Genomic DNA, 13044 nt, shown 5'->3' with positions numbered 1-13044 from the left:
TTACAGTCTGTTTTTTCCTCATTGGATAATGGACTTTTATTTTGACGTATTTTATATTGGCGTTTAACCTAGTTGGCTTCACGTTCGCCCAGGATAATATAAAGCACAATAGTCTCTTCATTTATATAATTTATCTAAATTAAAATGTCTATCCCTCCTGGATCCATAATCGTGTCGGACTGGTACCACTGTGCAGACAGCAGAGAGTTTTTCAGCAAAATACTGCATAAGAAGAGACGGCGAAAGTTTGGTAAGGATGATTACCATGGATACATAAGTTAGGCGTCACTACCTTAGGTTTCTTATTGTGGAACATCTAAATGAAAAGGAAAAGAACAACTAAATTAATTATAGCCAACGTATTAAATTCCTCATAAATTATGTGTTTTTTATATATTGTGAAGGGCTCTTGGAGGCGCCGATGATGCCTCCTCATATGAATGTGGACATCGTTCGCTACAAGGTTCTTATCTCGGGAAAAAGTGGAGTCGGGAAGAGCTCTCTTGCTGCCCGTCTCGCTGGCCTCGAACTGCCCAAAATGCATTATGAGACCACAGGTAAACAAACCAACACATTTAAAGTAGTTTGTAAAAAAATAAAAAATAATTCCTCTATAAATTCATAGTAACGTTAGGCTACTTTAAAAAAATTCGTTTAAAATGATTCTTTTGAACTTGGGGCGGGTCGCCCACACATACAGGTGCTGGTCATAAAATTAGAATATCATCAAAAAGTTGATTTATTTCAAAAATTCAACTTAACAGATGAAACTAATATATTATATAGACTCATTACATGCAAAGTGAGATATTTCAAGCCTTTATTTGTTATAATTGTGATGATTATGGGCTATGAAACCCACGAAATCAAAATCCCAGAAAATTAGAATATTACATGAAATCACACAGTAATTACACAGTAATACCATGGTCATTGAACCAGGTTTTGGTTCTTTTGGCAGTGTGGGCAGGTGCAAATACTGCTGGAAAATGAAGGAAGCATGAAGTGCTCTGAAAATGTCCTGGTAGACAGCTGCGTTGACTCTGGATTTAATAAAGCACAGTGGACCAAAGTCCTCTTTTCTGATGAGAGCAAATTTTGCATCTCATTTGGAAACCAAGGTCCCAGAGTCTGGAGGAAGAATGGAGAGGCACACAATCCAAGATGCTTGAAGTCCAGTGTGAAGTTTCCACAGTCTGTGTTGGTTTGGGGAGCCATGTCATCGGCTGGTGTTGGTCCACTGTGCTGTCCACTCAACGCAGCCGTCTACCAGGACATTTTCAGAGCACTTCATGCTTCCTTCAGCAGAGATGCTGACTTCATTTTCCAGCAGGATTTGCACCTGCCCACACTGCCAAAAGAACCAAAACCTGGTTCAATGACCATGGTATCACTGTGTAATTACTGTGTGATTTCATGTAATATTCTAATTTTCTGGGATTTAGATTTTGTGGGTTTCATAAGCTGTAAGCCATAATCATCAAAATTATAACAAATAAAGGCTTGAAATATCTCACTTTGCATGTAATGAGTCTATATAATATATTAGTTTCACCTGTTAAGTTGAATTCTTGAAATAAATCAACTTTTTTATGACCAGCACCTGTATATGGGTCATTCCTGGGGTAATATTTCAACTTTCAATATTTCATTTTTGGTTTTTTTAAATAATTAATTAATTTTCTGAATGCCCCACATCATTAGGCAGTGGCACATATCAAACCTCAAACAAATAATATTTTCCCACCTCTGGCATAAAGACCTTTTTATTTTATTTTTATTTTTTATTTTTTTCAGATTTAGACACCTTTTATTCTCAACTCCACAATGGACAAAATGGAATTGGTTTTCTAACATCTATCGACTGCTCATGTGTCCCTCATAACAATTTAATAACTAAAAATGTAACATTTATGATAATGTACATATTTATATGGGACTGAAGTTAAAAATAGACCAATTGTGTGTCTGTGGTCTCTTTATTTTTGTAAAAAAAAAATTTTTATTGTGTTAGTCCTTAACATGTCAGGTGGTAATCAGCAAGAAATGCCTTACATTTTAATCGCCTTCCTAATTTTTTCCCAAAAATATTAATGTGACAAGGTTGAGAATAGTGTGATGAGGTTGAAGACTATAACAGGTTTGAAGGGCCATTGCCTTCAATTTTATATTTTTAATTGTGTCTCTCTCTCTGTAATATTGTGCCCTTCTGTCTGGTCCAAAATACTGCATACACAACACTGTTTTTCTGCTGATGTGGGTGCCATTTCTGACATGCTTGTCAGTGTTGAAGGTGATACATTACATCAAATATTAAATTTATAACAAATTTATCGGTTGTCGTAATTTTGGTAAGTATATCTTTACTGAAACCATGATTATTTTTTTCTTTTCTCAAATTATTCATAAATGAAGTGGAAAAACTCAACACTGTCACAAGTTTTCAACCCCCGAAACAAAGAGTTTTCAGATATGTGATGGGGTTGAGTTTTTTTGCTCAAAATGACCACTGCTCCTCCTGTAGTGTAGGAGAGTAGACCATATTTGGCAGCAATGAAGTAAGTACAATGTAATATAAAATAAATTCGCTTTCCATCTTAACTTTGTGATGGGGTTGCATTGTTAAGCATGACAGTACCCTCCCTAACTATAATAAGCCTCAAAAATATGAATAAAAAGTATGATACTACTTACCATCTTCTACACCACTATTAAAGAGATGTGAATGATGTAATTTCTGGTAAATGATGTCACATATGGGTGGAGCCTAAATTATTATAGGTGGAAAATGGCTGACATGACATGACTTAGGAACACTTTATAGTCTGTTTTTTTCACAAGAAAGTAACACTATTAAATACTTACAATATTGCCAAAAATTATAGACCCTGTGCACATTTTGTTAAATATTTTCTAAATAATAATTACCCATATACATAGATTCCTCATTAGCGACCTTTTCTATGGGTCACTATACGTAAGCTGTACGCCATATTGGAATGGTCAAAGCCGGTCCGTGAACACTCGAGAGGAAGTTGACTGTGCGTCTGGAACCATAGACACATGTATAAATATCTATATTTGCAATAGACTTCAGCTGATAATTTTGTTAAACTAACACAATACAGCAAGACAAAAGTGTCAGCTAACATGACACTAAAAGTTACCATAGTTTAAAAACACGTAGTTTAATAAATAGAACACAAACCAACACATTCTCACCTGTGGAAATTTAAATGGTTTTTGCAATGTTTTGGCATCACTGATTCTTACTGTAATTGACGTTCCAAGATGACGGGCACCTACGTATCTGTAGTGGTCGAATGTGTAATCTATGTATACATGTCTATTGCTCACTAATGGTGGCCTTGAGATGACCAGCCACATGACACACCCTGTAATAAGATGCTTCTAGTGGTGAATTAAATTAATAATGGATGATGACAAATATTCTTGCTTATATGGTATTTGAATGTCTACAGTACAATGGCATTGGTAATAGAGAGTTATACTGCTTTCCATCCACACCAATAGGTGTCAGTATGCATCCATAAAAGACCATCAGACCTGTCATTGATTCCTCTAGGCATAGAGACAACAGTGGTCTTCTGGCCTGTAAGACTAAAGGACAGTGGCCGTGTGCTGTTTTTCCGCTTTGAGCTTTGGGACTGTGGGGAAAGTGCCATGCGAAGATTTGACCACATGTTACCAGTGAGCATCTCCAGCACTTACATTCCCTTAATGCTACAAATTCTGTTTCACATTTGAATATAGGCTGTGATGTTTATGTCAATCTTCTCTGTTCAGTCATGTAAGGAACAGGTGGATGGCATCCTTTTCCTGTTCTCCTTCACTGATCGGGGCTCCTTTGATGATCTTTCAAATCAGATCTCACGGATCACAGAATCTTCAGATCGAGTGGTTAAATTGGTGGTTGGCACCAAGTATCCTTAGCTTTAGCATCTATTTACAATCAAATGAATATGTTGCAGGGTCATTATAGTTATATAAAAATACTAACTAAAATATAATTTGGGCCTGGTTTTACAGACAAAGCTTAGGCCCTGTTTACATCTGGTTGTTATTTGATAAGATGATAAGATTTGTGTTTTGGTCAATCTGATCTCAACTGGGCGACGCTAAATACAGGTGTAAACGGGGTCTAAAATGTTTTGAGCTTTTCCACTTTCGAACACATCCAGAAACAACAAAATTACTAAAACTTTAATGCCTGGCTTCACAGTCAAGGCTTAAGCCTAGTAGTCCCAGACTAAAATGCATGTTTGAGCTGTCTTATCTGAAACGCAACTTGCTCTGTCATATCTTAAAAGATGCATACCAGTAATATTCTTTTCTAAGGCACATTCATAAAAGCTACTTCAGTGTCCAAACTGAACTAAGGCCTAATCCTGGCTTAATCTAAGCCCTGTCTGCTAAACCAGGACTAAATTAAAAATGGAAAATATAAAAATAAAAACTAATTTAAAATATTAATAAAATCTATTATTGTATCTTAATTATACTAAAACTAACATTGATATGTTGTTGGAACAGCTTAAAGGTATATTTTTATGTGACAATGTTTTGTCCCTTAACAGTGAAGATTTGACTTATTTATGCACACAGACGTGACAGAGAGTGACATAGCACATTTTCAAGAGGTGTGGGGTCTTCCGGTCTTCCGAGTGGGAGGTGATGTGAGTGCAGGACTTGGTGAAGTAGCGCCCCTCCTAAATGCTCTTGCAGAAAATCTATGGCACCAGGACTGTATGGCTGCTTCAACTGTCTCCATCTCCCCACAGGATGCTCTTAGAGAAACAGGCTCAGAGATCATCGTATAGCTTGTATGTGTATTGTAGATCAATTTCACATGTATTGGTCAGTATAAGGCAAAACTCATGGATGGACTATGCTGCTATGGAAATACCCTGAATACCCAATTACTTGAAGTATTTTTTGGTTTCTAAATGCCTACAAGTTTATTAGCCATTTCAGTCCACTGACAAGTGCAAATATCTGTGAGACAAGAAATAGTCTTTTAAATGGTGATAAAAAAAAGTCACAAAATTAGTCTGCTTGTTGTTTATTAGACAGCTGCAAGAAATAAATTGTTATATGCATATATTCATAGACCTCAGATCATATATATTGAAGTAAAAAAAAAATTATGTTTTTGTTTGTTAACCCAAATTATGACATTTAAAGTAAAACAGTTTAAAGGAGAAAGCAGATTCAAGTTCCTAAAATGCTCAAACATACACCCATGCATTAGGTCTTCACTTCTTTGATTGAATCCATGATTACCGGGCCTTTTGCTGTGTGTTTTTGGGCTTTAATACTCAACAAGCCACCTTTCCCAATTGAAGATGTGACTGACATTGGATCCACATCAGCAGGGAATTGGCACTTCTGACAAACAGCGTCCACAATTGTGCCATCTGATGCCAACTGATTCATCAGGTAGGGAAAATGGAAAAGAAAAGAAACAAGAACTTAAGAGCAAAAAAAAAAAAAAAACATGCCTAGAGATTTCAATCCTATCCAATACTAAATTATCTATAGAGCCATTAGTTTATTTTGCTTACCTTTTCTGCACATACTTGTATAGAATTATTGGTGGCGGTTACAATAACTTCTTCTGGTGCAAACTCACTGACATTCACTGTGAATATATACATATCTCCAACAGTGCAAATTCCCCCCTTTGAAAAACAGATATTCGTGGTTAGTTATAAGTTATATATTTCATATTAATATGTTCATTGTGTTAGAAGTTTGAATAAATTATTTGCAGAGGTCTACAAACACAATATTTAAAGCAATTATTATTATTACAAAACTTACCTTTGAATCACCACTTGCCATTGTAGATTTGTTTGGTTAGAAAGGAAACAAAGGACACTTAATCCAGCTCTTTAGTTCACTTAATATTTTGTCTGCTTTGTAATCGGTAAGCTTTTGATGCTCAATTTCTCAGTGAAATTGTTTAGAACAATGCCATGCTACTTTTATACCACAGCCTGGTTTTGGGTGAGGCTTGTATGATGTCTATGTGCAGAATGTATCATATAATAGAGAGAAGAGATTCATCTTGTAGGATGATAATAATATCCTCTGTCTGGTCAGCACTGCATTAAAATAGTCTTTTAGAGAATACCTTAGAAATCTGGAACAAAAAAAAAGTATAATGGTAAAACTAAACGATATGTTGATTGATTACAAATGTGAGATAATTTGATCATGACTGAATAAAAATTAGTCTCAACCTAGCAACAAATTTAAATTAACAGAGAGCTGATGTGAAATTCCACATCTACATTACAGCTGTCATATCAATACTAAATAACCAGAAGTTCCCTTGTCGTTTTTCGTGTACGTGATGGAAAGTTAATATAAAAGGGTAGAATAAACAGACAGACCCCTAACTAACTTAAAAATCTTCCCTTCGCTTCGACATTCAACTCAACTCGATATGGGACTTTTATTCTAAAACGCTCGCAGGTGTGGTGGCCATTTTGTAAACCGCCTTACTACCTCTAGCTTCATCTCGTCTTCCGTAATCCAGTTCATTGACGAATTTTGTCGGCGGGCTTTTTTAACGTGACAGAAATGCACATCTGAAAACTATTTTCATCTAAAAATAATATTACGACACACTCGTAACCCACACAGCTGTTTAACCAGATCCAGATCTACTCGCTGTTTTTAACTAGACGATCCCTAACGCCTGGCCAGGCAGAAAGGCCACAATGAAACTCACAGACAATGTGCTGCGGAGTTTTAGGGTTGCGAAGGTGTTCCGAGAAAATTCGGACAAAATCAACTGTTTTGACTTCAGTTCAAACGGCGAAACAGTAATATCGAGTAGCGATGATGACTCTATTGTCTTATACGACTGCCAGGAGGGAAAGTAAGTCGCTTATAAATTACTCAATGTGATTTTACTAACGTTACAGTTGTGGTGTTGTACTAATTCGGTCTTAACTGCAGTTTTAAAACACTTATATTGATTACAGGCGCATTACTGTGAGATATGTGAAAGATCAAGATCATCTACTCCCGTAGTAATAAAGGAGATATATGAAGTTTACTGTTCATAGCGAATGGTTTGAATGTGTTTATGCACACTAGCGATGTCCGATTCGTGAACGATTCTTTTTTTCGAGTCGGATCTTTTCAATGAATCAGTTGAACCGGTTCACTGACTCTCCATTTTTATCAACATACCAAAACCAATTCTCTTCATATGCATTTAATATTGTTTATAAATGCAAATTATAATTTAGTTCCAAGTTAATTTTGCAATAAAAATCGTTGTTAAGAACACTGGTATGGCTTAATCTGAATTATTTAATGTAAATGTCACGTTCGGACGTCAATGACCACGTAATGACATAAAAGAATCACTGATCCTTTAACCGGATCTCTTCGAAAGAACCGATTCGCGTAAACGAGTCAAATGTACAGTGCAATAGAGGTCGCGTGCTAACCGTTAGCATTCACGCCTTCTTCTGAGATAAATACCCGCCTTGTGACTGTAGTCAAATATATTGTTTTTAAGGTGAAATGTTCCGTGTATATATACAGACATTTTATGTATCTAAATAAGACACCAGATTAACATTTATTTCCTCTTCTGTTCTCTAAATCAGACCCAAACGGACCCTTTACAGTAAGAAGTATGGTGTGGATCTCATCAGATACACCCATGCCGCCAACACTGTCGTCTACAGCTCTAACAAGATTGATGGTAGGACTCTATAAAATTTCAGTATGATGTTGTTTTTCACTTCCTATGCCGTTCTGGTTTGTTACGATGTGGATAAATTATCCAGACGTTTATGCAGAAGTATGTTGTTTAGTATAATTATTATTATTATTATTATTTTTACATATGACAGCAGTGTCCTCCAACGTGATATGCTTTATTTCACCCAAAAATAGATTATTTTTTATCACATTTTATTTATACATACTTTTTTTGTTCAATTACGTGCAGTTTTATGACTTTATATTAAATGAGAGATTAAATGGCATATTTGTAACTCTAAAAATTAATTTGTCAATTTTTTTGTTGGATTAGTGGTTTTCTCCTGATGTTTGTGTGAGGCTGTGTCTACCTGTGCCTGCTCTGGGTTGAGGTAGTTGTTTGTACAGTTTTTAGGGTCTGTTATTCTACCCTGTTAAGGAGCTAACTGTACAGACTACTGCCTTGCCCAGGGTTGAGCCCATTCATCCGACAGCATATACCATACATTTTACATATTCTCTTATAATTCTTGTTTTTGTAGCTTTACTTTGAAATGTGATATTTTCTTCTCACTACCAATGTGGTTCTACAGACACTATACGATACCTGTCTCTACATGACAATAAGTACATTCGCTACTTTCCTGGACACAATAAGAGGTGAGAATTAAATTGTCTATTCTTGGTTTCATACTTTTTTCTATTTGCTTATTGGCTTTTGAGTTATAGTGCTTATTATATTTTATGCTATTTCAGGGTTGTTGCGCTGTCTATGTCTCCTGTTGATGACACATTCATTTCTGGCTCACTTGATAAAACTATTCGCCTGTGGGACCTTCGCTCACCTAACTGTCAGGTAAGCAGTATTTTTATTTTGGGTTGGTGTTTTTCTTGATGGTCTGTCTTTGATTCTAATCTTGGTTGTGTTCACAGGGCCTCATGCACCTGCAAGGGAAACCTGTGTGTTCTTTTGATCCTGAGGGGTTGATTTTTGCTGCGGGAGTGAACTCAGAGATGGTCAAACTTTACGATCTACGGTCCTTTGATAAGGTAGCACTGTATAAAACTGCATCCAAGAAGCTGTAATGATATCTGACTTTAAATGGTAAAAATTAATACATTTGTTTCCTACCTCAGGGCCCATTCGCCACATTTAAACTACAATATGAGCGAACGTGCGAGTGGACGGGTCTCAAGTTCAGCAATGACGGAAAGCTCATTCTGGTCTCCACCAATGGAGGAACGCTCAGAGTGCTGGATGCTTTCAAAGGAGTTGTGCTCCACTCGTTTGGGGTGAGAAAATAGTTCCCTTTTGAATAAGTTTTGTCCAAGTTTGTGTTTAATGGGGTGTCTCTCTTCCTTACTGCAGGGCTATAACAACAGTAAAGGTGTCATTCTAGAGGCTTCTTTCACACCAGACTCTCAGTTTGTCATGATCGGTAAGTCTTCACCAACGCTCCTCAACGGATTGAGAAAGGACTAGAAATGTGTTTACAGAGAGTGATGCCTGTCTCCTCAACATTTGGATTTTCAGGATCAGAGGATGGGAAGATTCATGTGTGGAACGCTGAGAGCGGGATGAAAGTAGCACTTCTTGATGGGAAGCACACTGGTCCGGTCACCTGTCTGCAGTTTAACCCCAAATTCATGACCTTTGCCAGTGCCTGCTCTAACATGGTAAGGCTTAACCATAAGGTAGAAACTTATTTTATATATTAGTTATAGCTCGGCGCAAATGGAATATGTGCACTTTTTCCATATTTTCTGCACTGGTTTTGAGGCAAATTTGTAAAGGTTTAATATACTTGGAGGGAGTTATGCATGAGTTTAAAGCTGCGATTACAAAAAAGTCCACTAACATTATTCTGCGTGCTTAAGAGGTGTGTTTAGAGCATGTTACGTTGTGAGGCGAATCACAACTACTTCAGAGAACCCAGCACAATAGGAGTTACCAGTGACGTAAGTGTACGCTGAAATAAAAAGTCTCTCACCTCAGAAAAACAGACTTTCCTGTCCTGTCAGCTGTTATACTGCGCTAGTAGCACGCACTTTAATTGCACACGCAAATTCGGCGGTGTGCGCTGAATATCGCTTCAATATATATAAAGCGTAAAATACCAATAAATCACGTTACTGGTACATCATGTGTTTGCTGAGAAGCATTTGCATGCAGGTATGATGTTCATTCTATTCATCAGGAGCAGTTTCCACGTTTCATTAACAGTCCTTATTAGTACTGTGTTTTTACCATGGTAACTGTTGTTTCCATAACCATAACTCTTTTTTTTTTTTGTTCTTTTTTTGTTGTTGCTATTTTGTATATTTTTAAATGACTGGGGTGGCTCATACCAACATTGTATTAACAAAAACTGCTATTTAATAGCTTAACCTCATAGGCATACTATTTATTTATCAGTATTAGTCATATTCTTACAATTTATGTGTATGTTAAGTAAAGGGGGTCAGTACTTGTGTGTATGTCAACCATTTTTGTGTAAACAAATTTATTATAATAGGCCTATATAATTCATAAAAAAGTAGGTGAATGAAAATGCACATTCACTCTCTGACAGTAGATGTCATTTGAACAGTCACGTTATATCCAGTTATGCAGCATCATGTAAGATTTGACCTTTTGCGAAGCACTGTTACATGTTTTAAGATGTTACATGTTGTCTGTCATGTTTACTATTTGTTTTTGTATGGAGTACTGAGTTTATCGAGTACTGTTTACATATTACATATAATAGAAATGCTTATAATACAATATATTTTGAGAATGGTTAGAGTGTGTGTGTATATATATATATATATATATATATATATATATATATATATATATATATATATATATATATATTAGGGCTGTTTTCGACTAAGGATTTTCATAGTCGAATCTGATTCGTTAGATTTTGCCGTAGTCGACTGATAGTCGAACCTTTTTTTTTTCTTTTTTTTTTTTTTTTGGATAGCAGCTAGATTTTTTCCATTTCAAACAAAAGAGCTAAAAAAAACTAAAAGAAAAACATGGTGTGTAACAAATACCTTTTATTCATTTAAAGCCAGATGAACAAAACATATCACACATATATCATAACATTTCATAAACATGAGGAGCAATATGAGAGAGAAATTTGGTGATAGTTGTTTAGGTACATTAAACCACGTAAAGCTTTTTCACGCCCATGAGAACCGTGTGGAGTCAACTCACAGCCGCTCCGCTGCCCTGCTGAAAATGTGAAGCAGAAACGCTTAATATCAGATAACGTCCATAATAATTGGACTCTGGGTTCGATTTTTTTGACCATTTTCAGTGGTTATGAGGAGCAATATGAGAGGAAAATTTGGTAATCATTGTTTAGGTACATTAAACCACGTAAAGCTTTTTTCACGTTAGGACTTAGCCTATATATAAAGCCCATGAGAACCGTGTGGAGTCAACCCACAGCCGCTCCGCAGCCCTGCTGAAAATGTGAAGCAGATTTTTGAATACATTTTTATTTATTTACATTAGTAAGCTACAGGACATCGTCTTTCAAAACATGACCTGCGCGAAAGCGGAAAATATTTTTTTGTACCCAGCCCTTCTGAAAATGCGAATGCGTCTCTGTCCCCAGCACATTTCAAACCAAACTGACGCCCATGTATTCGACTATGAGGTTCATAGTCGAATCAGACCTCTCCGAATCGAATCGTCGAATCCTCGACTATTAGAAGTCAGCCCTAAAATATATATATATATATATATATATATATATATATATATATATATATATATATGAGATATAAAAAAAATTCTGTGCCATATTCTCCTGGTGGCCTGGTTATAAACTATAAATACTGCAGTAGTCACTGTGCACCAGTTTACAATAACTTGATATGTCCATTAAATTCTCACTTCCACAGGCGTTCTGGTTACCCACGATTGATGACTGATGGGCAGCTGTCAGTGTCGTGTTCTTCCAGCAGGTGGCAGCATTCACTCTTCTCTTGGCACACATGGGTTTGCTCACCCTAGGACTTTTGGACTGTAAATAGATTGGCCTTGATGCCAAGTTGTATTTCCTTGTTGTTTATTTTATATCTGTATTAAAACATTTTTTGTAAAACATTGTAAAGTAATTTGTTAACATTTCTCTTTTGTTTGAGGTTGCAACAAAATGCTCGATAAAATTGGCTTGTGTGAGAGGTGATGTAAAACATTTTTGCAGACCTGATCTTAGCTAATCAAAATAAAGCAGAACTCTGCATATGTAGATTTAGTATCTTGTGCAGTCTGAAGAAATGTCAATGAAACATTTTTTAAAATAAACGTGTTTATACAAATGTCCAAAGATATGGTTTTGAAGCCTTTCCAACATTTAATAATCATAGCTTGATGATTGTACCTGTCTGAGTGAAAATTGCTTTTTGCAATTCTTTTACAGATTTATTTTACATACTTTTCTTTTATAACACCAGCATTCTTGTGAATTGCTTATAAACAGAAATCTGATAACCAATATACATTGATCATCCTTCTCTCAAGTTTGATTTTATCTTATTAAAGTTACTTTGCACTTATTGAGGAAACAGTTGTGTTTACTTTAGTTTTGTGGGGGAAAGGGGAGAATGTGAGTTAATTCAATACTTCAAATGAAGATTGTGCAGTTGTAGCTGTGTTTTCTTTTTAAATCAGTTCAATATTTCCAGAGGTTATTTTGCATCCAAATTGGTATATTTCATTAGTTTTCTCAGTTTAGTTGTCAGAATTACCAACATGGGCACTTTAGGGTTAAGTTTTATTAACAGGCTTCAACTTTTTCTTTTCTTTTAAGAAAGCCACATTAAAACTCCCTTCCGAACTGTTTAAAATGACTGCATTATTATTGTTTTCTGCATGTTACTTTTCAAATTCCAGCCTTTCAGTCTTAAACTATGAAATCCATAATATAATTTTTAATGTTTTTAAAACTGAAAATATACACGAAGAGTGAAATAAGCTGTGTTTTTTTAAATTTTATATGACTAATGTTTGCCCCAATAAAGAGTTTTGAAAAGTGTGTACAAAGCAGTTACTGAAGAACCAGCTGTGTCAGTGAACCATAAGATTGAGACGTGAAGAAAAGTTAATTACTTGTAGCCTAAATCAGAATATATTTATTTTGTGTCTTTTACAATCAAGCAATCTTGTTAAATTATCCAAAAAGTGAAATATTGTGTGCATTTAGGATACATAACATGAATTTAACCTCGCAAGACGATGATTTGGTCATGTTATTGAAAAGCACTAGGCCTATTTGATTTGAAATATAA

General features: G+C 35.6%; 2 protein-coding genes across 2 annotated transcripts; both read left to right on the top strand.

Moving 5' to 3' along the window:
* Positions 1-46: 46 nt before the first annotated feature.
* Positions 47-5124, top strand: cplane2 (ciliogenesis and planar polarity effector 2). The gene is made up of 5 exons (XM_084129145.1): positions 47-250; positions 405-557; positions 3587-3711; positions 3808-3944; positions 4604-5124. Exons 1-5 carry the CDS (start codon positions 145-147, stop codon positions 4839-4841), a joined length of 759 nt encoding a protein of 252 aa, XP_083985271.1. The 5' UTR covers positions 47-144; the 3' UTR covers positions 4842-5124.
* A 1391-nt stretch (positions 5125-6515) lies between these two features.
* wdr82 (WD repeat domain 82) lies at positions 6516-12312 on the top strand. The gene is made up of 9 exons (XM_084129011.1): positions 6516-6910; positions 7653-7750; positions 8343-8409; positions 8506-8605; positions 8683-8799; positions 8887-9042; positions 9119-9188; positions 9284-9426; positions 11656-12312. Exons 1-9 carry the CDS (start codon positions 6750-6752, stop codon positions 11683-11685), a joined length of 942 nt encoding a protein of 313 aa, XP_083985137.1. The 5' UTR covers positions 6516-6749; the 3' UTR covers positions 11686-12312.
* The last annotated feature ends 732 nt before the right edge of the window (positions 12313-13044 follow it).

The sequence above is a fragment of the Abramis brama genome (genome assembly GCF_963993115.1).
Source record: "Abramis brama genome assembly, chromosome: 11".
Taxonomy (NCBI): Eukaryota; Metazoa; Chordata; class Actinopteri; order Cypriniformes; family Leuciscidae; genus Abramis; species Abramis brama.
The sequence above is the reverse complement of the archived record's forward strand: the minus strand, read 5'-3'. Positions and strand labels throughout refer to the sequence as shown.

Coding starts and splice junctions, on each gene's coding strand:
- cplane2 (XM_084129145.1), top strand. CDS start 145: ATGTCTATCCCTCCTGGATCCATAATCGTGTCGGACTGGTACCACTGT. Junction 558..3,586: donor AATGCATTATGAGACCACAG/GTAAACAAACCA, acceptor TGATTCCTCTAG/GCATAGAGACAACAGTGGTC. Junction 3,945..4,603: donor AAATTGGTGGTTGGCACCAA/GTATCCTTAGCT, acceptor TTAACAGTGAAG/ATTTGACTTATTTATGCACA.
- wdr82 (XM_084129011.1), top strand. CDS start 6,750: ATGAAACTCACAGACAATGTGCTGCGGAGTTTTAGGGTTGCGAAGGTG. Junction 6,911..7,652: donor TACGACTGCCAGGAGGGAAA/GTAAGTCGCTTA, acceptor TCTCTAAATCAG/ACCCAAACGGACCCTTTACA. Junction 8,606..8,682: donor TTCGCTCACCTAACTGTCAG/GTAAGCAGTATT, acceptor TTGTGTTCACAG/GGCCTCATGCACCTGCAAGG.